At 34.0% G+C, this 24,703-nt stretch overlaps 11 protein-coding genes across 11 annotated transcripts; 5 read left to right on the forward strand and 6 right to left on the reverse strand.

Moving 5' to 3' along the window:
• Positions 1-896: 896 nt before the first annotated feature.
• On the reverse strand, positions 897-2,306 carry FDP41_005482 (uncharacterized protein; the record flags this gene model as incomplete). The annotated part of the gene is made up of 2 exons (XM_044709011.1): positions 897-1,344; positions 1,459-2,306. 2 exons carry the CDS (start codon positions 2,304-2,306, stop codon positions 897-899), a joined length of 1,296 nt encoding a protein of 431 aa, XP_044560201.1.
• A 712-nt stretch (positions 2,307-3,018) lies between these two features.
• On the forward strand, positions 3,019-5,868 carry FDP41_005483 (uncharacterized protein; the record flags this gene model as incomplete). Its single annotated transcript, XM_044709012.1, has 1 exon — positions 3,019-5,868. One exon carries the CDS (start codon positions 3,019-3,021, stop codon positions 5,866-5,868), a length of 2,850 nt encoding a protein of 949 aa, XP_044560202.1.
• A 168-nt stretch (positions 5,869-6,036) lies between these two features.
• Positions 6,037-7,002, forward strand: FDP41_005484 (uncharacterized protein; the record flags this gene model as incomplete). Its single annotated transcript, XM_044709013.1, has 1 exon — positions 6,037-7,002. One exon carries the CDS (start codon positions 6,037-6,039, stop codon positions 7,000-7,002), a length of 966 nt encoding a protein of 321 aa, XP_044560203.1.
• Positions 7,003-7,354: 352 nt separating this feature from the next.
• FDP41_005485 (uncharacterized protein) lies at positions 7,355-8,692 on the reverse strand (the record flags this gene model as incomplete). Its single annotated transcript, XM_044709014.1, has 1 exon — positions 7,355-8,692. One exon carries the CDS (start codon positions 8,690-8,692, stop codon positions 7,355-7,357), a length of 1,338 nt encoding a protein of 445 aa, XP_044560204.1.
• A 147-nt stretch (positions 8,693-8,839) lies between these two features.
• FDP41_005486 (uncharacterized protein) lies at positions 8,840-11,612 on the forward strand (the record flags this gene model as incomplete). Its single annotated transcript, XM_044709015.1, has 2 exons — positions 8,840-10,282; positions 10,422-11,612. 2 exons carry the CDS (start codon positions 8,840-8,842, stop codon positions 11,610-11,612), a joined length of 2,634 nt encoding a protein of 877 aa, XP_044560205.1.
• Positions 11,613-11,787: 175 nt separating this feature from the next.
• FDP41_005487 (uncharacterized protein) lies at positions 11,788-13,770 on the reverse strand (the record flags this gene model as incomplete). Its single annotated transcript, XM_044709016.1, has 1 exon — positions 11,788-13,770. One exon carries the CDS (start codon positions 13,768-13,770, stop codon positions 11,788-11,790), a length of 1,983 nt encoding a protein of 660 aa, XP_044560206.1.
• Positions 13,771-14,007: 237 nt separating this feature from the next.
• Positions 14,008-19,224, forward strand: FDP41_005488 (uncharacterized protein; the record flags this gene model as incomplete). The annotated part of the gene is made up of 1 exon (XM_044709017.1): positions 14,008-19,224. The coding sequence occupies one exon, from the start codon at positions 14,008-14,010 to the stop codon at positions 19,222-19,224; it is 5,217 nt and encodes a 1,738-aa protein (XP_044560207.1).
• Positions 19,225-19,342: 118 nt separating this feature from the next.
• FDP41_005489 (uncharacterized protein) lies at positions 19,343-20,999 on the reverse strand (the record flags this gene model as incomplete). The annotated part of the gene is made up of 2 exons (XM_044709018.1): positions 19,343-20,557; positions 20,763-20,999. The coding sequence occupies 2 exons, from the start codon at positions 20,997-20,999 to the stop codon at positions 19,343-19,345; spliced, it is 1,452 nt and encodes a 483-aa protein (XP_044560208.1).
• A 243-nt stretch (positions 21,000-21,242) lies between these two features.
• FDP41_005490 (Peroxin 19 (Pex19), putative) lies at positions 21,243-22,223 on the reverse strand (the record flags this gene model as incomplete). The annotated part of the gene is made up of 2 exons (XM_044709020.1): positions 21,243-22,078; positions 22,169-22,223. The coding sequence occupies 2 exons, from the start codon at positions 22,221-22,223 to the stop codon at positions 21,243-21,245; spliced, it is 891 nt and encodes a 296-aa protein (XP_044560209.1).
• A 217-nt stretch (positions 22,224-22,440) lies between these two features.
• Positions 22,441-23,643, forward strand: FDP41_005491 (uncharacterized protein; the record flags this gene model as incomplete). Its single annotated transcript, XM_044709021.1, has 1 exon — positions 22,441-23,643. One exon carries the CDS (start codon positions 22,441-22,443, stop codon positions 23,641-23,643), a length of 1,203 nt encoding a protein of 400 aa, XP_044560210.1.
• A 112-nt stretch (positions 23,644-23,755) lies between these two features.
• On the reverse strand, positions 23,756-24,685 carry FDP41_005492 (uncharacterized protein; the record flags this gene model as incomplete). Its single annotated transcript, XM_044709022.1, has 1 exon — positions 23,756-24,685. One exon carries the CDS (start codon positions 24,683-24,685, stop codon positions 23,756-23,758), a length of 930 nt encoding a protein of 309 aa, XP_044560211.1.
• Positions 24,686-24,703: the final 18 nt, after the last annotated feature.

Here is a 24,703-nt window from a genome sequence, read left to right on the forward strand (position 1 = left end):
ATTGATTGTTCAATGATGTTTTCGTCTCTTTGCCATGTTTAGTCTCATGATCATTTTTTATTAAAATTTCCTTCCTATTATTAAATTGTTAATTAAATTTCGCAAACAAATATATTGATAACAATATCCTGTATTATCATATTGTATGATTGAGATATATCTATGATTGAGATAATCGTGTAAAATGACATTTAACAATAATTTAATCGTTATCTAATATATTGAAAATCATATTTGTAACAATTTATATTGATGAAAATTTATGTTTAATGGGTGTTTAAGAACTCATCATGATGTGTATATAACAATCTTATCATTTATATTAACATCCCTTTAATATTGTATTTGATTAAATTTGATTAATAATTTAATCCTTTGTTTAAATTTTATCAAGGAAGATAGTACAACATAATTGATGGATGTGTTATATACTTCAACAATGGTTTGTTAATACTACTGCGTTGATGTCATATTCAATAAGATTAGTTCAGTAAAATTACTAGAAAGAAATAAATGACCATGTGACTAATAAACATCGCAATGTGACGAGAACATCATTGAACAAATCAATGACGAGAAAAGAAATAAAAATATAAATGGTCAATTCCAATGATAAGATCGGAGAGTTATCCAAATTCTGGATTGTCAAAAAATTGAGCAAAACAATTATGACCAATATAGTCCAAAGTCAAAGAAATAACAACAAGCGTTTGAAAAATTCTCTTGTAATAATGGGAGGCGTCGTTGGGTGTCAAAGCAGATTGGCCAAGTGAAATTTCCCCACCGCCTTCTCGTAGCTCGGTTTAACTGTCATGTTTGGAGAATACGAAGGTTGTTGTGATGAAGGATATCATTGAACGAGTTGCAAAAGTGTCACATAATGTTGATAGAATCATTCATCTCAGTTTTATTTGATAAGATTTTGGGCTTGCTGATTTGCTGCTTTTCGACGAGTCCTTTTCAACATATTTCCATACAGGTATGGGTTTTAAATCATGTGAGAATGTCTTCTTTTCTCCATTCAAAATATTGTAATCTGTGAGACCTAAAATTTCTCTCCTTCCAAATGTGCTTGTTTTAGTGTTGAGTGTTCGATCTTCATTTCTCTTATCAAGAATCTCATCCCTTTCTTTTAATTGTTTTTCATAATTATATTTAACTTTTGCAATAGGTTGTCTGTGTTCATAAACATCAATTAATGTCTGCAATTCTTCTGTCTTTTCTTTATCAATAATCTCTTTTGTTATAATATTATATGCTTTTCCTTCGTTTAATTTTTTAACTGTCTCTGGTTCTTTTGATAATTTGTACAATAAGGTATCTCTTTTTAAGTTTTCTTCTTTCCTATTAAAAACAAATGTCAAAGTGTCATTTTAAAGAGTACATGTTGTCATTGTTGAAGAGTACATAATGTCATTCCATGTTGTCATTGTTGAAGAGTCATCTCCAAATACTTACTCTCTCTCAACCCTCTCCAATTCATCATTATGGTAATACGTTTGAAGTATGGGATGAAACTTGTCTCTCACTTTCGAATCATATCTTGTTTTAATAAATTCATCTCGTTGTTGTAATTCTTGCCTCAATAAACGATCTGCATCATGTGTTTTGTAAATGAGATAAAAGTCATCAAATATCTTTGGAGGCTTTTTAAACTTCTTCAATTTGGTTTGTCTGTCAATCAATTCTTTACTTTCAGATAATTTAGTAATAGAAGGATCAGAAATCATTTTCTTTCCTTTTTCTACTCGTTTGGTTGAGAAATAAAAATCATAATCCATCGATGATCTTCGTTTATCCTTTAATGTAACAATATCAAAATGACTTTCCAAACAATTAGTCCTATCCATAGCTCTATTCATTTGTTTGATTTGTAATTCATGTTCAAATTCTTTATATTTAGATTCTCTTTCAGGATCAATGAATTGTTGTAGAATTGGGTTAATCTCTCGTTGTTTTTCTCTCCAATTGTAACTTTTATCTCGTGTTTGTCTATATATGGGTTCAGGTTTTTGAATGAGATCATGAGTGGTGGATTTTTCTAATCGATACAAGTTCAATAATTCACCCCATGATTGAGGTTCGGAGTTTCGAAATTTGTTCTTATTGTTGGAGAGATGATGATGTATTTTGGGTGAAGAATTTTGAGATTGAATTGGTTGTTGTTGTTGTTGATCGTGTTGAGAACCATGGTTGTTGTTGTTCATCATCATCAATAATGGTGGTGGTGGTGATGGTGGTGGAAATAACTGGTGCAATGATTCGTTTTTAGCAGTCGTGGAGTTGTTGTTGTTTGAATCTTCCATGTTGTTGTTGTTGTTGTTCTGTAAATTTTTTAACGTTTTTATGGGCGGCAAATCCATCTCTCAGTTGCCTTTTGCCTCTTTGACAATGATCCTCGTGAGGAAATGATGTGGTGGTGGATGAAAATGTTTCAACATTCAACACTCTCTCTTCTCATCACACACACTCTCTCGAAGCGAGCTGCAACAGTGGTCCAGGGTGTAATGACGTTCAATCAATGCATACGTGTCAATTTTTGATGATGATCACTCAAAAAAATGTAAGTACTCTCTCATGATGGATTGCGAATCTTGTATGGACTTATCACTTGCCGATTGTTGGATGATCTTGCGGATGGTATTATTTAAATTATGGTGATGATTGTACAATTATTGTATTACTTTTACCTGTGGTTTTTCGATATTGAACCCGACCAACCATTACCACCACATCAAATGTAATTCATCATCATCCTACTCTTATCATACCATCAAATGTAACTCATCATCATCCTACTACTCCAACTACTACAACATTATTCATTCAACGAATGATGATGATTTAAAAAACCTTTTTGAAAGCTAGCCTCTTCTGTTGGAGTTTTGTTGTGATTAAAAAAGTTTAAAATACTCTTCCAACACCTACTCTCAAACACACCCCATTCAAATCTACAACAACAACATTCACTCAAATCTACAACAACAGTTCTCCAACAACTACCACTACTGCTCTCTCATGAATAGGCTCGACATTAAAGAAAAATTGATTGCTCGCTCGGAGCATCGAGTCAAGTCTGTGGATCTTCATCCGACTGAACCATGGCTCCTCTCTTCCTATTACAATGGAAATGTTACCATTCATGATATTACTACTAAACAAATTATTAAGAGTTTTGATGTTACCGACTTACCTGTTCGTTGTGCCAAATTCATTCCACGTAAAAGATGGATTGTCTGTGGTAGTGATGATCATGCCATTCGTGTCTTTAATTACAATACTATGGAAAAGGAACGTGAATTTGAAGCTCATGATGATTATATTCGATCCATTGCAGTACATCCCACAAAGCCTTACATTCTCACTTGTTCCGATGATATGAGTATTCGATTGTGGGATTGGGAAGACAAGTGGAGATGTGTTCGAAAATTTGAAGGACACACTCACTATGTGATGCATGTAGTCTTTAATCCCAAAGATCCAAATGTATTTGCATCCTGTTCATTGGATGGATTGGTGAGAATGTGGAATATTCACACCGAACAACCTAATTTTACTCTTCAAGGACATGAGAAGGGTATTAACTACATTGATTTCTATCATGGTGTGGATAAACCATTCTTAATTAGTGCAAGTGATGATATGGTTGCAAAAGTTTGGGATTATCAAACCAAACATTGTGTTCAAGCATTGGATTCACATGCTCACAATGTCACTACATGTTGTTTTCATCCAAAATTACCAATTATTATCACTGCTAGTGAAGATTTTACAGTGAATATTTACAATTCTCAAACATTTAAATTAATCAAGACTTTGAATTACAATTTGGAACGTGTGTGGGGTATGGCTTATACTCTTGAAGATTCAAGATTGGCATTGGCATGTGATTTGGGTAGTGTGGTATTGAGATTGAGTAAAGATACACCTGTGGTTGCTATGGATAAGAAGGGTAAAGTGACATTGGCATTGAATAATGAAGTTCAACAAATGACCATCAAGGAACCTGTTGTATTGTCAATGACATCAAGTTCTGGTACCTCTACTAGTGAATATGGTCACATTACTACCAATACTACTACTACCAGTACTACCACTCCACTCTCTTCAGGTGAACGTCTCACCAACATTCCTACCAAAGATATGGGTTGCATTGACATTTATCCTGAAAGTATGGAATATGATCCAAAAGGACATTTCATTAGTGCTGTGGGTGGTGGTGATTATGTGATTTATGCTGCTGTATCCATGCGTTCTAAAACCTATGGAAATGGTGAAGAATTGGTTTGGAGTTCAGTAACCTCAGGTTGCTATGCAGTGAGATGTAAAAATAATGAAATTAAGATCTACAAGGACTTTAAAGAACACAAAGTATTCAAACCATTCTTTACTCCTAAACAAATATTTGGTGGACAATTATTAGGAATTTCATCCAAAGATTTTATTTGTTTCTATGATTGGGATTCATGTCAAATGATTAGAAATATTGGAGTATCACCACGTAAAGTCTATTGGAGTGATGAGAGTGCTAACAGTTCTTCAGTTCTATTAGCCACTGAGAATGAGTTTTATATTTTGAGATATGATGCTCTCTTGGTTAAGAATTCTTTAAAGAATAAGACTCAAGAAGAAGATTCACAAATTGAAGATTCACTCATTTTAGAATACAATGTTGATGAAAAGATTCGTGAAGGTCAATGGGTCGGTGAAACATTTATTTATACCAACAATGATGCTCGATTGAATTATGTGATTGGTGGACAAGTGACTACCATTACTCATTTAGAAAATTCTAAACACTTCTTTTTAGGTTATGTTGCAAAGCACAATAGAATTTATATTATGGATAAGGATCGTAATATTCTCTCATTTAGATTATTTATTCAAGTCTTACAATATGAGAGTGCTATTTTAAGAGGTGATTTAGAAAGTGCATCTCTATTGTTACCTCAAATTCCACAAGAAGAATACAATCGATTAGCTAAATTCTTAGATGCACAAGGTTATAAGGAATTAGCTTTACAAGTCACACGTGATGATGAACATCGATTTGAAATTGCTCTTCAACTCAATGATTTAAATAATGCCTATGAGATTATTAAGGTGAGCAAGTCTGCATTGGAAACCAAATGGAAACAATTAGGACAATTAGCACTCTCTCAGAGTAACATTCAATTAGCACAGGAATGTTTCACTCATGGTAATGATTATGGTGGATTGTTGTTATTGTACACAAGTACAGGTGATCGTGAAGGAATGAAGAAATTGGCTGAATTGTGTCTTTCTAACAAACATCATGTAGGATATAACAATATTGCATTCATGTGTTTCTATTTGTTAGGATTGGTAGATCAGTGTATTGATTTGTTGATTGAGACTGGTCGTGTACCTGAAGCAGCTCTCTTTGCTCGAACTTTTGCACCTTCTCAAGTCTCTCGAGTGGTTCAATTGTGGAGAAGTGATTTGATGGGTATTACGAGTGCTAATATTACTGGTAGTGGTAATACTGGTCATGGTACTCCAATTACGACTGGATCCAGTCAGACTGAAAGTTCATCCTATAAGAGAAGTGAATTGAGTTCACAACGATTGAAATCCATTGCAGAGTCATTGGCTGATCCAACTGATTATTCCAATCTATTCCCCAATTTTGAAGATTCACTTGAAATTGAAAAGTATTTGAGAGAGAATTATTATCACAAATTGGAACAGAATGAATTTGATTCTACCATGTATTCACAAGTGAAACAAACCATGTTTGGATCTGATGGAAATGGTGTGAATTGGATTGAACAATACAAACAAGGAGGTGGTGGATTTAACATTGCATTACCAACTACTATGAATAATAAGGAACATGATGATTAAACAAGTGTGTGATGATGACCCTATGAATGATGATGTTCAAAGTCTTTGGTGATCCTCATATGATGATGATGTCAATGTCTTTGGTGATCAATGTCTTTGGTGATCAATGTCTTTGGTGATCAATGTCTTTGGTGCGCATGATCATTAATAACACAGTGCGTTAAAAAAATGTCATCCTCCTTCTCTTCGTTTTCACTTCTCCTCCTCTCTGAGGTTTTGAATTCATCCAATGAATGGTTTCGGAAAGTCTTCTTGTCATTGCTTGGACAATTCGAGAGGAAAATGATCGTACGAACAAACCGAGAGTCTAATCACACGATGACCACACAACAACTCTCTCCTACACTCATCACTCAAATATTAATTTTAATTTCAAGCATTTTGACAGGTGGATTCCGATATTATCATTCCATCATGAATAGTGATCATGCATTGATGATGAATCAAGAACTTGAAAATGACAGCAGTGGTGGTGGTGGTAATAGTATTACTTCTACCACTACTACTACTACTACTTTATCAACATTCTCATTGAAAAATCCATTCTTTGGAGAACGACCACATTACTTTATGCCACCCTCTGATATGGAACAATATCGACGAAGAGGACGACAATCTCAAACAGGATCATCCACACAAGAATTATCACACGTTTACATTCCCTATCCCAATGATCCTCCTCACACATTTCCATCGATTAAGGCAAGATCACTCTTTACAAAATCTCCAAACAAGTTAAGTCAAGTCTATATTGAGAGAATTGATCCAGTGAATCGATCCAATTTGAGAAGTGGTGCTAAATTAAAAGTACCATTACAACAATTAGAAGAAAGATTTAGAACTGTTTATACCAATGCTAAAGATAATGGATTGGAAATTACAATGAATGTGAAAAAGAATTTAAATTCTCAAGAACAATTTGAAAAGTTAGGATTTTATCAACAACAAGAAACAACAACGAGTAGTAGTAGTCAGAGTGGTGGTGGTTCGAGTGGTGGTGGTGTTGGTACGAGTGGTACTAGTACTCCAACTTCAATGGAAAGTGTCAATACTACAAATTCATCCAACCATTTGACCTATGATTTTCATCATGTGGATGGTCTAATAACACCACCCTTATATCGATTGGAATAATCAAGTGGAAGTCATGATCATGTTTTGTGAAATCCATGGGAATTGCTTAAAGAGCATGCATGCTCTGACTCTCCATGCATGCTCTCTGTGAATATATTCACATTGTGATATTAGGAACAAGGTGTTGTTGTTGCATCAAGAGAGAGACTTGTTCAGAACCACCACCTCATCCTCGAAATATGTGAGAGAGAGGATTTTTCAAAATTGACTGTTGCAACCTGCTATTAATGAGCACAATGTATAACAACAACAAGATGCTGAACGTCCAATGTATTCAACAATTCAAGATGCTGATCTTGTTACCTATAATTGTAATGCTGATCTTGTTACCTATAATTGTAATGAACATTTATTAAAAAGTAAAGGGTGATAATGGTCTTCTTCGTCTTACATACTTGTTGTTCTTTTGCTGTTGTGAATTGTTACACTGCTGTGTTGAGTTCTTCTTCTTCTTTTCAAGTGGTTGATCTGCCATGAATTCATCACATTCCAATTGCTCAACTACTAATTGCATGGGATCACATTCACATCCATTCACAAGTTCATAGGTTCTTTTCAATTCCAAAATGGATTCATATTTTTGTTGAATGGAAGGTGGTGCATATTCCAATTCTTGTACATTGGTCACAATAGGTGAAAAGATTAATTTAGGAGCATATTTCAATCCCAATGCTTGTGTGAGATGAGAAGTGAGAAATCCAGAAGCTGTGGTTAATAAATGATTCAATTTTTCTAAATGATAAATTTCAGGAGAGGAATTTTCGTGATCCATCAATGATGAATCATCATCTTGTGGTGGTGAATACATTCCTTGTTGTGGATTCATCCTCTTTAATTCATAATCCAAATCATCTTTCAAAGTAATAGCATCCGAATGATCTTGAGCATGTAAAAATCCTTTCAATCTCATCCATTTCACATAAATGGTTCTTTGATCATTTCCAATATGAACATTTGTAATTCTAATTTGAGTTCTTAATCTTTCATCCTTATTAATTGTTCGATCACTTAATATTTGATCCAATGTTCTTTTTACAATAATTGAAAATCTATAATGTTTTCTTTCAAGAGAGGATTTATCTTTTAATTTGTTACCAATTAAAGAAGAAAGTGTGAGAGGAGTTGTTGTTGAATTTGTCATTAAATTCATGTCTTTGACTTGATGTTTCATTAAATATTCATAATCTTCTGCTGTTAATTTTCCTAATTGTAATTGATCTCTTTTTAATCCTAATCGACTTAATTGTTTATCAAATTGATGATCACGTTGTTTCTTTTTTGATTCTTTTTCTTGAATTTTTAATTGTTGTTTTTGAATTTTTTTATAATTTTTAATGTGCGTTTTGAGAAGTTGTTGATCGAGTGGAGAAATTTTATCATCTTTGAGAAGAAGAGATTTAAAGGAAGAATTTGATTTCTTTTTAGAGAAAGTACAAGTATGATAATCTAATGTCTGATGGGAATGTAATGATGAGAAGGATGAGGAGAAGGAATGGTTCAGAGTTCTTGACAAGACTAGTTGGGAAGAAGAGGTCAAGGAACTTTTTCCGATGAGGAAGAGTCCATCAGGAAGGTGATGACGAGGATGTAAACTCTTTGGAGTAGTAGTAGCAGTCGGAGTAGTACGAGTGGTAGTAGTAGCTGACCAAGTCTTGTTGTTTTTCAATTGAAAGAACAAGAAGCGATTCATTATTATTGGGTGTCGAGTGAGGATTTCAGGTATTTTTTTGAAGGTGATCCTCATTTATAGGATGAGGACGACGCGATGGAACACACGTGTGGATTTCGCGCCAAAATTCTTCGTTAATTCTTTCAAATTTCAAAAGAAATTGAAAAAATGATGCTCACTTCATCACGCAGTCAACAACAACAACAACAACAAGGAGGCTCATCATCATCCTCTCAACAACAACAATCATCATCCTCATCACTCCTCAACAAACAAACCTCATCATCATTAAATTTACCCGATTATCTCAAAGATAAATCAACCATTCGACAATTTCTTCTCGACTACTCCACAGTCGTCTATCATCATCATGATCCCACCATTACCTTTCCATATCGAGAATTATTGACAAGACTCAAGTCGTTTGGAAATTATTCATCCACTACATCATCATTCATGGACATGTTCAACAACAACAATAGTATTACTAATAGTAGTGGTGGTGGTTCGAATGAAAAGATGAAATTTCTCATTCAATTCGATGATTTACAAGTGGGTGGATATCAAGATTTGATTTTAAAAATTCAAGAAAATACCATGAGGTATAAGAAATTATTTGAATCTGTCATTGATGAGTGGATGACGACTACTACTATGGATACTACCACTACTACCACTTCTGCTGCTACTACTACTCCAATGAATACCACTACTAATACTACCATCACTACCACCACTACTGATCCTACCACATCCTCATCCTCACTCTCACCACCATCCTCACTCTCATCATCCTCACTCTCACCACCATCCTCACTCTCATCATCTTCCTCACATCCACCTGAACTCTCTCGACTCTATGAACTCTATTTTGTACCACGTCTCACACAACGTGCTCTTCCTCTTCGTCAAATCAAAGGTAAACACATTGGTAAATTAGTCATGGTTCGAGGTATTGTCACAAAACAAACCGATGTCAAGGCAGAAATGAAAGTAGCCACCTACAAGTGTGATACATGTTCAGGAATGATTTATCAAACCATTAATCAAAATTCATTTATACCTCTTGAGCAATGTGTTCAAAAAGAATGTAAAGGAAATTTACTTCCACAAACACGTGAGAGTTGTTTTGTAAAATTTCAACAATTAGTTATTCAAGAAATGAGTGATGAAGTTCCAACTGGACACATTCCACGTAGTATGAGAGTAGTATTAAGAGGTGAATTAACACGTTCATGTACACCTGGTGATTCTGTGAATATATATGGTGTATTTTTACCTTATCAATTGAGTAGTGGATCACATGCTGTGAAACATTCAAGTCCAGTAGCAACGACTTATTTAGAAGCTCATCATATTGTGAAACATAAGAGAAGATATAATGATGAAGAATCATTGAATGAACAAGAAAATCAATTATTATTACAAATTGAACAAGATGTGAAAAGAATGGGACAAGAAGTATGGTATGATCATTTATCACGTTCCATAGCACCTGAAATTTATGGACATGAAGATGTAAAGAAGGCATTATTACTTCAATTGATTGGAGGAGTCACAAGAGAGATGAGAGGATTGAAAATTAGAGGAGATTTGAATGTTTTATTAATGGTAAGTTTATGAACCATCATTACTTGCTCATACTTTGGATTCATCTCTGCACCATCTCTATACACACACACACACCTCATTCACACACACACTCATTCATCTCATCCCCTTCCCCCTCATTCTTCAACACACACCATAGGGAGATCCAGGTGTTGCTAAATCTCAACTTCTTCGTTTCATTTCACACATCTCTCCACGTGGTATCTACACCACAGGTAAAGGTAGTAGTGGTGTTGGTTTAACAGCAGCTGTTGTCAAAGATCCACTCACCAATGAACTCATTCTAGAAGGTGGTGCATTAGTGTTGGCTGATAATGGTATTTGTTGTATTGATGAATTTGACAAGATGGATGAATTTGATCGAACTGCACTTCATGAAGTTATGGAACAACAATCCGTGTCCATTGCTAAGGCTGGTATTACAACCACACTCAATGCTCGTACTTGTGTGTTGGCTGCTGCTAATCCTGCTTATGGTCGATGGAATACCAAACGATCTGTCTCTGAGAATATTAATTTACCACCTGCATTGATGAGTCGATTTGATTTGATGTTTCTATTATTGGATAAACAAAATAATGAAAGTGATATGAATTTGGCAAGACATATCACTCGAATGCATGCACAGTGTGGAGGTCAAAGTGTTAGTGATCAAAGTGTTAGTGATCAAAGTGGTGGTGCAGGTGCAGGTACAACAACTTTGACAACAACAGGAATCACAACAGGAACTAGTACCACCTCATCCTCAGTGACAACAACAGGAACTAGTACCACCTCAATTCCACTCTTTTCACCTGAATACATTCGAGCAGTGGTGGCCATGACAAGGAAACATGAACCCATGTTATCTTCTCACATTGGTTTTGCTCCAAATTCTCCTGCTGCTAAAATTAAGGAAATTTATGTCACCATGCGTCAAAATGATGAACGTCATTCAAGAGTGAGTGATAAGATACAAATGTATACAACACCTCGAACACTATTATCAATCATTAGACTTGCAGTGGCAAAAGCTAGACTTCGATTTGCAGATGAAGTATCTTGTGAAGATGTGAGTGAAGCTGAGAGATTGATCATTGCATCAAGATCTTCTCTTTTGGATGATAATGATAGAAATAATAGAAGAACAGATCCAATCTTTGCCATCTATGATATTATTAGAAATAGACTCTCACAGAGTGGTGATGGTATTGTGGATTTGAATTCATTACAATCTGAATTGGTTGGATTTAAACAAGAGAACATTCAGGAATGTTTGGATCACTTTGAACAACTCAATATTTGGGTGACCAATGATAATATTGTACAATTGGTGAGAAATGGCAATTAATAGGATCCATTAAATTATTGTTTTGATTGGAGTAGAATCGATCTATACGTGGATTGGAGTAGAATCGATCTATCCGTTGATTGTGTCATTGACATTACTTGCAGAGATTGTTGTCGAACACGAATAATCGATGATAGTAGTTGTTGAATCACCAAGTCTTGAGAGTTTCACAAATTTATTCAATTCTTCTTAAAAGTGCTCCATACATACCATCTCCTCCATTCAAAAGTGGTAATGTCTTGACCTGATGAACCAATTCAAAATTCTTGTGTTTTCGCAAAATGTATTCAATTTGATCTTCATTTTCCTTTCTCAAAATGGAACATGTGGAATAAAGCAAATAATTTCCCTTCTTCACATAGGGTATGGCATTTTCAATAATTTCTCTTTGCTTTTTGGTTAGTTCTTTGATCCAATTGTAATTAATTTTGTATTTCAACTCGACATTCCTTCTCAAAGTACCTGTTCCTGTACATGGAACATCGAGAATGACTAAATTCATCTTTTCTTTCAATTTTTCCCAATGAGGATGATCATGTTCAAGTGGTTGAATATTCTCAATACCTAATCGATGTGCTCTTCTCTTCAATTCTGAAGATAATTTCTCTAATCGAATATCATGCATATAGATTTGACCTTTTCCTCCAAGAGCACCAGCCAATGCAAATGATTTACCACCAGTTCCACAGCAATAATCCAATACAAGTGGCTTTGAGGATGTTATTTGTTTTAAAGCTCCATTTCTAATCAATTCATCCACAACATATTGACTACTATCATCTTGTATTTCAAAGAAACCTTCCTTAAATTCTGGCCATTGTCTAAAATCTGTCTTCTTCTCAAATCTAAAACCAAAGGTCGTCAATTTACTTGGTGTGATTTTTCCAACCTCTTGTGAATATTTTTCAGAGAGTTTTTTGATGAATTTTCGAGCCTTTTTTTTCAATTGCTCAGTGGATAACACTTGAGGAGAGCTGTCGGTGTGGAATAGAGTTCTAGTAGAAGAAGAAGTCGTAGTAGCAGCAGCAGTATCATCATCTCTCGGTGATTCACGACTTGTAGCATCTATCTGTTGAGTTTGTTGAGCATTCATTTTACCATTGATCACCTTGACATCATTGACTCTTCCAAATGCAGGTGCTTCTGAATTATTAATCAAACAAATTTCAATCGCCTTCTCTTCACCATATTCTTCACATAGAATATCAAACAATTGAGCAGGACAACTCAATTTAACATTGATGGGAATCTTTTCAAATAGAAGATCAGAATGATGGAAAACCACTTGTTCAAAATCTTGTTCATGAAAATATTGCTTATACAATGCATACAAAAGTCTCCAGTGAAGAACTGATTTTCTATTTTCTTCAACAAATGTTACTGATTTTGGAAGAAAATGAGCATTAGGACCTAATTCTTTCATTTTCATCATATTCATTCGATTAATGTATTGATCTAGTGATATTTCTAATTTCTCTTTCATTTCATCAAAATTAAATTTCTTTGACATGTAATCCAATAATAAATATATTTTTTCAATTTCATAACATGCACAAATGATCATTTCCTTATTGTTTTTTCCTATTTTGTTAGCCTTTAAATAATTGCTAATAAATTTATCAAGAGTATAAGATGGATTTTCAATTAGAGATTGATGATAATGATAGAGAATTGAAATGGCATGTCTTTCAGGAAATGTCAATGGATATTCATCACTTGATTGATGTTCTTGAAGAGCCTCTTCTTGATGCGAAAGAGAATGAAGAGTTTTGGACATTTCTAAACTTTTTAAATTACTATCGGAAAGGGAAGGTTGTGATTTACGTTGTTTCGTGGTATTAGTCATATTGGTCGTGGTCATATTGGTGGTAGTCTTGGCTGTGATCTTGGTCGTAGAACATGATTTACGAGTCGACTCCATGGAGTCATGGTGGGTCTTCAGTGTTGGTTTGGAAGAAGCAGCAGCAGCAGCATGGAGTGTTCCACTACGGAAGGTCCGAAAGGTACTTGATGTGTTCATGAGTAATAGTGGTGGGTATAGTGATGATGATGAAAATGTTAATGAGGATGATAAAAGGCTCTTCTTGAACATGGTTGCCATTTGTTGCACCAAAGAAGAAGAGCCAAAATTTTGACGGAGCACACCAGCGTGAAACATTTTTTTTGAAATTTATTTTTTCTTCAAAAAAAAATGTGGAAGCAAATCGTGAGAGTTCGTCGTCGAAGTTGCAATAGTCGCAATAGTTGTTGTCCTTCTCTTTCTTTAATAAGAGCTGAAGGAATGATCATCCCGAATGATGATGATTACTACTCTCGCCATTATCATCATGACATGATGACATTAGAACCCAGGATTCATTTGTGGTCCCACGATGGTCATGATTCTTCAATAATAATGAAGAAGAAGAAGAACATTTCTCTTAACAATATTAGAAAGGATTCTCCTCATCATGGGAAGGATGATGCCCATAATGGAAATTACCCCACTGCCACTCACACCACCACTCGTACTCCCACTTCTTCTACTACTATTACTACTACTACTACTACAACTAATACTCTTCACAACAAGAATGAGACTCATCTCTCTTTGTCATCGTTACAAGAGACAAGTATCTCGTGGAAAAATCTCTACAATCTCTTATTGCGTAATAATAATGATCATAACAATACTACTACTCATTCTACTAATCATCATAATAATACTACAAATTCTACAACCTCGTCGATCTATGATACTTCTTCTACAATGAGTAAACCCTTACATGGTGGTGATCAAAAAAGTCCTCTTATCGATCCAAATACTTTGGCTGAAAACAAAATTCTTTCAAAACTTGATGCTCTTCAGAACCTCATGCAAAAACTGTGTCAACAATACATTCAAAGAATTTTATTGGAATTTTATTCATCAAAGAATTCTTCTCAACAACAACCATCTCAACAACAACAACATAATGGTCTATCAAATAATTCTTCTTATCAACAACAACAACATGTTCTAAAACGATTGAATGAAATTATTCAAAAAGAATCTTTACAAAATGCTTTGATTTATTTTCATAATTTACCACAAAAGAATGATCCTTCATTTATTTTGTATTTATTTCAAACCATTCTCAATCATCGAATGAATTTAAAGATTTTGAATGAACGTGTTGCTGTAGATTATAAAAAGAGTGTTGAAAATTCAATCATGAGAATTGTCAGAGAAAAGTCAATCACAACAAATTCTCCCATTTCATGTGCCATCTACAAATCAGCCATTGAATTATTGATATTTTTTGAAGGATATCAAAGTGCCATGAAATTGATCAACCATCAATTTATAAAACCTATTTTTAAAAAGAAAAAGAACATTTCAAGTATTAATGAAAAGACCATTCAAAAGAACACTCCAAGTATTAATGAAAAGAACACTCCAAGTCATGAAACAAGTCATGAAAAGAACACTCAAAGTTCAATTTTTGATGACAAGTATTTTACTATCAATGATTTGAGAGATGTATTTCACATTGTGATTGAAAGTAGAATTCATTCCATGATGACACATGATATTGATGAATTATTTAAATATTTAAATACACCATCGAAACTCATTTTAAATGAAAAGAATATCATTGGATTTAATTCAAAAACATTTGAATTAATGATTTTAAATACAAAATCATTTAAAGAAGCTCTTCAAGTCTATGAATCAATTCCATCCGAATATTTAAAAAAAGGATCTCATAGTGCTCTTTTGAAACAAGCATTGAAATTTCAAGCACCAGTGGAATGTATTCAAAGTCATGTATTACCTAAAATAGAATTAGATGATGATGGATATTCTTTATTGTTAGAATATTATGCCTCCATTGGTGATTTAAACCAAGTGAAAAATATTTTTAATCAAATCAACAATCATTCAATGAATACTACTCTTATGAATACTAATTCTAATACTAGTAGTAATAATACTACTCTTATGAATACTAATTCTAATACTAGTAGTAATAATAATAATATCATCATTACTGGTCATACCACTACTCCTACTACTACTACTACTACTGATCATACCACTACTCCTACTACTTTAAATCATCACACTCATCATTCATTGAATGATATCATCATCACCAATAATAATTCTCCAATAATTAATAACTATTACCACAATCACTATCCTTTAACCTATCGAACTGCTGTGAAATATCTCAGTCATGAAATGGATTTACTTTCCATATTGAAAGCATGCATTCAATTAGATCTTCCAATCACACAATTCACTCATTTACCAAAATTTAATGGTAAACCATCGGATGTCATTTCCTATTTTGAAGAATTAATGAAAATGTATTGGAATGATCCAATGCATTCAAATGAAGAAATTAAAAGAATGATCACTCTTATTGGACAATATTTTGGATGGAATTCATTATCTTTTATTTATAGATATATTTTGAATACTATGAATAATACTAATACTACTACGATGAATACGATGAATACTACCTCTATTACTACTACTTCTAGGAATACATCTCTCTTAACACAAATCATTATGAATCAATTGATTCAATGCATGTCTTCACATAACATGGATGTCGCATTGCAATGGTTTTCAAATTCTTTAAAAAATCACTCAATTCTTCTTCCTCTTTACAAGGAAACTTTTCAATTCTTATACAATCAATTGCATACAAGTGCCATGACTGAAGATGAAAAGAAATTTGCATTAGAATTTTTCAAAGCTCACTATAAACACTTTAAAGCAGTGAAAAGTGATAATAATATCAGTAATAATAATATCAGTAATAGTAACAATAGTAATAATATCAGTAATAATAATAATACCATCACTAGTGATCATAATGATATTATTATTTATCAAGATGAGAATGGTCGACCATGTACACCACAAGAACTCTCTTTAAATATTTGGAGATCAAAAATTGAAGAATCCATTTCAAATTCAAGATATGAATACCTCAAGAAGGTGATTAAGAAATATGTCATAGAACGTAGCCACATGAATAGTAATGATCATCATCATAGTAATACAAATAACATGAATAGTAATGATCATCATCATACAAATAGTCATCATGATAGAGATTATCATCGTAATATTTTAACTTCTAGCAAACTAGTGAGTGAAGAATTTATTATTGAGACTGTGATTGAATCATTTTGTAAGAACCATCGAACACTATTTGCTTCCACAATTTTCTCTCAATTATTATCTGAATTGGCAATTGCATTGAAACACATGGAAGAGAGTGAATTTGAATACGATCATGTGAAGAATTATTCCAACATTAATCATCAAACAGTGTCTCATGGTAGTGATGCCATCACTTATCATAGTAATAAGAATGGCAATGCTGGTAATTCAACGAGTAGTAGTAGTAGTAGTACTTTGAAAATTGAACCAATTTCTCCTCTCATTTATTCCATACCTTCTTGTTATGAATTTCTATGCAAATTATTTCATATTATTTTTGAACACATGAGTGAATCTATAACTAGTAGTAATAGTAGTAGTAGTCATAGTACAATCTCAAGCATGCTAACGACTAGTACAACTTCTACCTCTTCAACGACTGATAGTAACGAATTAATGAAACGTCATTACCATCGAATGATGACTTTTTATGATCAAACCATTCAAAGAATACCTTCTCTTCAATGGAATACTCATACATTGAGAATCTATTTAAAGGCACATTTCAATACTGAACATGTTCGATCCATTCTATTAGAGAGATATTTGTGTGATGAAGAAGAGATTGATGATTCTATTGTTTCAACAACAACTAGTAGTAGTAATAATAGTAATAATAGCAATAATAGTAATAATAGCAATAATAGTAATAGTAATAATAGTAATAGCAATAATAGTAGTGCTGTCTCTACCACTCTTCATCAAGAGGTTACTACTCCTCCTCATGAAATCTCCTCATCTCTCATCATTTTAGATACACAAACATGTAGTATGATTCTCTTATATTTATTACAACAACATGATACTCCAATCCTCACATCTAAAACTCAATTAACATTTGAAAAGAAAATTGAAGACATGACATGCTATCTTGAGAGTTTTCCAAATCATGAAACTTTTGCTTTAATGGCAAGATATTATTTTGAAATTTTGAAAAATCATGAAAAGGCCATTCAAATGTGTCATACTTTGATTAGACTTTATCCTCAAATTATTACATCTTATAATGTATTACTCGATGTGTATTCAAAAACAGGTAATGATTTGAATGTCATTGATCATGTTCATTTATGGATACGACAAAATAAGGCAAATCCAAATTTAGAAACATTTCGAACACTTCTATTGGCCTATTTGAAACACAAGAATTACATCACTAGTGCCATCTCTATATTCAAAGAAATGTATCAAGTGTATCACATCATTCCTACCGATGATATTACTCTCAATCTATTTGATACATTACAAGATTCTAATTTAAGAAAGAGTTTTGAATATCAAAAATCAATATTTGAATCTGTTTTAGCATTTAGAAATGATTATTATAGAAATAATGATGTTGGTGGTGGTCATGGTGGTGAGAAGACAAATTCAACATTATTGAATCATGTGATTGAAAATTTTTTAACACTCACGACGAGTTGTTTCTTGAGAGGAATGGAAAAAGTCACACATTTCAATGATGATCCATCTCCAATCTTTTCTATTTTGAATGTTATACTTGATGTGGAACGACGCAACAAGTTGTTGGGTGATAATGATCTACGGTCTATTAGTCGTAGTCGTAGCAGTAGAACTAGTGGTGGTGGTGGTAATAGTAATACCAAGTTAACTACTAATTCAATGAAAGATACTTGTTCAAGTGGCCTCACTCATGTCAACAACCACATGACTTTTAACTCGTATCCACCTATTCAATGTACGAATGAAATTTATTACTATGCCACACTATTATTGATGAAATTTAACAAATCATTCACCAAAAAGAAGAGTTCTACTACTAACAATTCTCCTATTTCTAGAAATAATACCATTCGAAATGAAGATGAGATATCGACAGCACCACTCAACTCTGCACTTTACACTTACATTTCACAACAATATATTCCATTTACGAACATTGGTACCCTTAATGGTATTTTAATGTCCCTCTTTAGACAACATTATTTCTCTGCTGCTTGGATTTTATATAATATGAGACCTAGAGAATTGAAAGGAGATTTATTAACATTTTATATACTCACAAACTGTTGTAGAGATGATTCTGATTATTTTGAACTTGGATTATTGTACCAAGAATTATATGTGAAGAATGATAAATGTGTATCCGGAACGAACATGATGATACATTTGGAAGATGAATTCTCAATGAGCACTTTATTGAATCGATTTTTAATATTAACATTGCGCTTTGAACCTGATCGAGTATTAGAAGTGATCGAGAATTTCATTTCACATGATCAATTATTCGAAATTTCACCTGTAATTCAATCGAGAGTGATACAAATAGCAAGAAAGTTGAATCGGAGTGATGTTGAAGGGAAATTGGCACTGTTTGGAGATTATCAAAGTGGTAGGAGTGATGACTATACAGAGCGACAAGCAGAAGGAGTTGAATTGCCTTAAAGCAACGACATTCCTAACTCAATAAAGTACTTGAATTGAAATTTAATTTATTAAATAAGGGTAAAAAAAAGGACCCTCTCCCTTGACATTGTTTTACCGACATTGTATCAAAAAAGAATTATTGAATATTTCTAGTCTTGATCATTCCATCGAGATTACCGTATGAAACCAAAGTTGGATTGGATTGCAACAAATACTTGGCAGCTTGCTTCACATCTTGGGCAGTAACGTTAGAAATAGCTTGTGCGACCTCTTGGACACTTCCATAGGCAGCATTATGTTCGTTCAAGCCAAGACTTGAAGAAACAGAGTTATAGAGTTTAAGTAAAGCATGGTTCTTGGCACCTTCAAAGGCTTCTTCAGTCAAATTCTTGTCCACAGAGTTCAATTCAGACACAACCTTTTCAACAGCTTGAGAGACTTCTTTGGCGTTCTTTCCTGAAAGATAAACTCCGAACAAACCGTTGTCAGAGTATGAAGTAACAAATGATGATCCAAATTCGGCATTCTTTACAGTCTTTGCCAATCTTGAGGCAGTATGATGAATCGATGCGGTATACTTATTTGAAGTTTGTCCAAGGAATTCATTCAATACAAGGTATGGTGCTTGTGTTGAAGAGTTCAATGATGGACCCTTATATGCCAAAATAGCGTGAACTCCATTTCCAGAAAGGTCGTGAATTTGATAATCACCACCAACATACTCAGACTTATCGAAAGTGAAAAGCTCGCCTTCTGGTCTTTGAGAAACTTGAGTTGGAATTGATCCGAACAATGTTGATGCCAATTCTTTAAGCTCTTCATGTGAAATGTTTGTACCAACCAATGTCATACGTGGAGCAACAAACAAATTATCCATGTAAGTCAAAATAACATCAGTATCAATCTTTGAAACATTGTGAGGTGGGCACAACAATGAACGACCGAGAGTCTCGCCATTGAATGCAATATTATGAAGCGCTTCATTCAAAATGAATTGAGGATTGTTTTGGAATTCAGAAATATCACGTTTAACAGCTTCGGTCTTTGGTTCCAAATCCCATGGATGCAATCTTCCTTGTAAAACTGAGTTGGAAATAAGTTCTAAAACTAGTGGGACGGATTCACGCAAAGCCTCAGTTTGATACACAATATTTTCACGTCCAGTTTGGGCGCTAACGGTAGCACCAGTCTTTTGTAATTCAGTGACCAATCTCAGCAAACTTCTGTTGTTGGTGCCAGAGAAGAAGAATTTTTCAACAAAGTGGGAAACACCGCTTGTACGGTATGTTTCAAAACGAGATCCAGCATTAACAAAAAGGCTGACAACGCTCACTCCTCTTGATGTAGAATCCTATCAAAATGTTTTGTGGTAATGATGGTGAGGCGATACAATGTTGTTGATGTTGATAATACCATACCGATATCAAGGTGATGATGTTTTGATGAAGAAGGTGGTGAGTTGATTGAAAATGATTGTATTTAAAAATTTGGATAAATATTATCATGTTCCGCAGCGATGAATCACCATCATCATTGGTTATCACTAACATACTTACAGTTGAAACAACGTTCAATCCGTTTGGAAGAGTTGATTTTTGTGTTTGGAAGACAAGAGATTCCTCAGAAACATCCACTTGGTTAGGAAGAACAGGAGTTCCAGGGAAGAAGCTAGAGAGAGGAATTTCGCCAGGAGAGCCTATTAAACTTGCCTTGTTGTTAAGACAAGTAGAGAAACATCTGCTGTTTGTCTGCAAAAACTTCTTGCTGGTCTTGGCGAGCGATGAAATTTTCATTTTGTTGAATATTTTTTTGAGAGGCAAACGGAGAATTTACAACGCCAATTTGGAAAAAACAAAACCATGACCAAAGCAACCAACCTTTCAAAAAATTAGAAAAAATCATAATGTATTGTTGATGACCATCACAAACGAAATCATCTTTAAAAATCACGAGTGGAATGATCAATATTTCAAAGATGAGATTCAAATCTTGATTTTCTTTTCCTCATTTCTTTAGAAATGCACCAAAGAATTTTTCTATTGAGTTGGACATCCTTTACCATCTCCCATATTAGAGGGAAGATTTAATCCTTGCAACAATTTGTGGACTTCACTTGCTTCTTCATTACCTCCTTCAGGCTTTGATAACTGACTTACAATCTCCTCTGGAGGTTGACCTTGTTCTTGCATGGCTTTCATCAACTCTATAAGTTCATCAATAGCATCTGGATATTGTTGGGTTTCATAAACACGACAAATTTTACAACATAAATCGTATTGTCTTTTAACTCTTTGGTATTCTTCCTCAGGAACTTGTCCTTTCTTTTCTTTAAGCCAAATTGGATACTTTTCTCGCAACTCTTCCATTGGTTGTCTGAGAATATCTGGAGACATCAAAACTTCCATCATTTTTTGTAACAATCCTGAAAACGCTCCTTCATCCACAGATTCATCTTGATCTTCTCCTCCACTTGGTAAATTCGTTGCATTATTCATGGATGCAGCGTTTTTGTTTAACATGTCAAGAGTGTTCTTCATAACTTCTTGAAAATTATAGGAAGAGTTTGATGAGGAAGAAGAAGAAGCTGTTGTCTTATTTTCATCATCATTATTTCCTTCTTTTTCTAATTCAGAGAAAAATTTAGTCACTTGTTCCGCTAAATGATTTACAACTTGTTTCTCTTCGGAAAGAAGAGTTTTCTCTAAAATATCATCCAAATCAATATCATCATTTCTTGTTGACTCGGCAGTACTCGAAGAGGCTGTTAAGGAGTTGCTATTTTGTTTTGTTGTTGTTGTTGTTTCTGAAGCTTTTGATGGATTCGGAGAAGCTGAATTATCATTAGTATCGTCATCAAATTCTTTCAAAGCATCTTTGTTATTATTATTGTATAATAATTCCAATGCAATCGGAAAACTACAATCGGACCACAAATATAATTGAACACTTCATCAGTACTCACCTTCAAGAAGATCATCCAAATCGTCTTGTTCAACGTTATTGTTGTTATTGAGCATTTTTTTCTCCGTTATTTCCGTTTGTTAGGTGGGATTTCAGCATCTTCAATGGACTCATTACAGTCCTATGGTTGTTATTATATCATCAGAATCACCATGATGCAGTTAGAGTTGTTTGGGGTAGCCAGTCAACCCTGGGTGCCTACTCAACCCAACAACAGGACCGAACTCGCATTGGTGGTGTTTCGTTCACCGAGATCGTGTGTCGCCAAAAAAAATGTCATCATCACCTTCTTCTTCTTCATATTCTTACACTTCTCCGAAATTTACTTGCACTAGCCCAGTGAATATTGCTGTCATCAAATATTGGGGAAAGGAGAATGAAGAGGAACACATTCCGCTCAACTCATCTCTCAGCGCTACCCTGAATCAAGATGATTTAAAAACTACGACCACTGTTCAAGCTAGTACCGAATTTACTTGTGATGAGTTGATTCTCAATGGAAAGAAGGAAGATGTTCAAGGAAGTAAACGTATTCAAAGAGTATTCCGTTACATTCGTGAGGCTGCTACTGCAAAGTGGTATACTGAACGTCCAAATAAGGATCAAGAAATTTATGTTCATATTGACTCTACGAATAACTTCCCAACAGCAGCTGGACTTGCTTCCAGTGCAAGTGGTTATTGTTGTTTGGTTTATGCCTTGGGCCAATTATTTGAAGTTAAGACAGACTTGAGTATTATTGCTAGATTAGGAAGTGGTAGTGCTTGCAGATCTTTATATGGAGGTTTTGTTGCTTGGGAAAAGGGAACAGATCATGAAACAAGTAAGGCTGTTCAAGTATTAGATGAATTTGATGAATTCTCAAAACAAACAAATATTGTGATTTGTGTTGTGAGCGATAGACAAAAACATACTCCATCAACATCTGGTATGCAACAATCTGTGTTGACTAGTGAAAAATTGAAAGTGAGAGCAAGAGAAATTGTTCCACAACGAATGATTGAAATGGAAAAGGCTTTGAAGAACAAGGACTTTAACACTTTTGCTAGATTGACCATGGATGACTCAGATAACATGCATGATTGTTGTGCTGATACCAATCCTCCAATTTATTACATGAATGATACTTCCAAACAAATTGTTCAACTCGTAAATGATTTCAATGCTTTTGACGATGGAAATGGTACTCAAAATTTGAAAGCAGCCTATACTTTTGATGCTGGCCCAAACGCTGTCTTGTTTTTCCCAAGTAAGGAAATTACAAACAAATTTTTGGCCATTTTGCATGCCTTCTTCCCACCATCCAATCAAGAACAATTCTTCACAAAGGAGCCATTTGTTACTGAGATGAAGCAATATGGTGAATTGGTAGAGTCATTCAAAAAGGCAACATCTGTCCAGGTAAATCCCGATGGTTTAAGATATCTTATTCATACCACGGTTGGAGCAGGTCCAAAGGTTGTTTCAAAAGAATAAAAGGTTTTAAAAATCATATTTATCTCAACAAAGCTTTGTTGATTCAATTTTGATCTTATTTGCTTCTCAGGTCGTTGTATATTGATCAGCAAGAGACATGAATAAACTCTCTTTATTTGATTCGCTCCGTTTGAGAAACAAGTTGTTGAATTGCTAAAATCATAAACTCTTTCTCTTTTCCTTCTGGAACACCAACAGCTTTCCACCTAATCCTACATTGTTGATCAATGACAAAAACATAGCATGTTTTGCTGTTTGTGATTTGTATCATGTCCTTGAATTTGTATGTTTCATTATTACTTTTTAGGAATGTTACCAATGTCTTGTCGTGCATTTCAGGTGGAATCTTTGATTTGAGATTATTCATGACCACTGATTCAAGCCATGCAATTACATAGTTTTCGCTAATGCTAAAATCAATGCATTGTGTTTTTAGAACAGAGGATGCTCCTGATTGTTCATCATAACGTTTTTGAAATTCATCATACGCTTCTCTCCATTCTTTTGTCATGTTAGATCCATATTCGGTAAAGTTTACAAACAATAATGTAGCTCTGCAACTTCTTATCATCTTCAAGAGATCAACTTGTTCACCCTTTAAATTTCTAATGACTACTTTGCTTTTTCCATCTCCCAGAGAGACATCAGGCGAAGGAAACAAAATACTTTTTTCTGGAGCTATTAATTGTCCTGACATGCTAATAAAAAGCTTTCCTTTATGCTTCAAAACAGATTTAATTTCTTTCAAAGGAGAATATCTATTAATTTCATCATAGATTTGTTCTCTTTCTATCTTTAAATGCGTTGCTAATTTTTCTCGTTCTTTCAAAAATTCCGATTGTTTATCATTGTCATTCGGAGATGATGATGAATTGTTTTCTTTGCCGAAAAACTTTTTCAAAAAGAATCGGTGTTGTGTGTACTCTAATTTCTGGCAAAGTGATGGATTTATATTATTTTTAAATATAAAAACAAGAGAGTTTGCGAAAGGCTTTTGTGGATGATGGATGAGCCAAGTTCGGGTGCAAAGGTTTTTCAACATTTTTTCAATCAAAAAATT

This window comes from Naegleria fowleri (genome assembly GCF_008403515.1).
Source record: "Naegleria fowleri strain ATCC 30894 chromosome Unknown tig44, whole genome shotgun sequence".
Taxonomy (NCBI): domain Eukaryota; phylum Heterolobosea; class Eutetramitea; order Acrasida; family Naegleriidae; genus Naegleria; species Naegleria fowleri.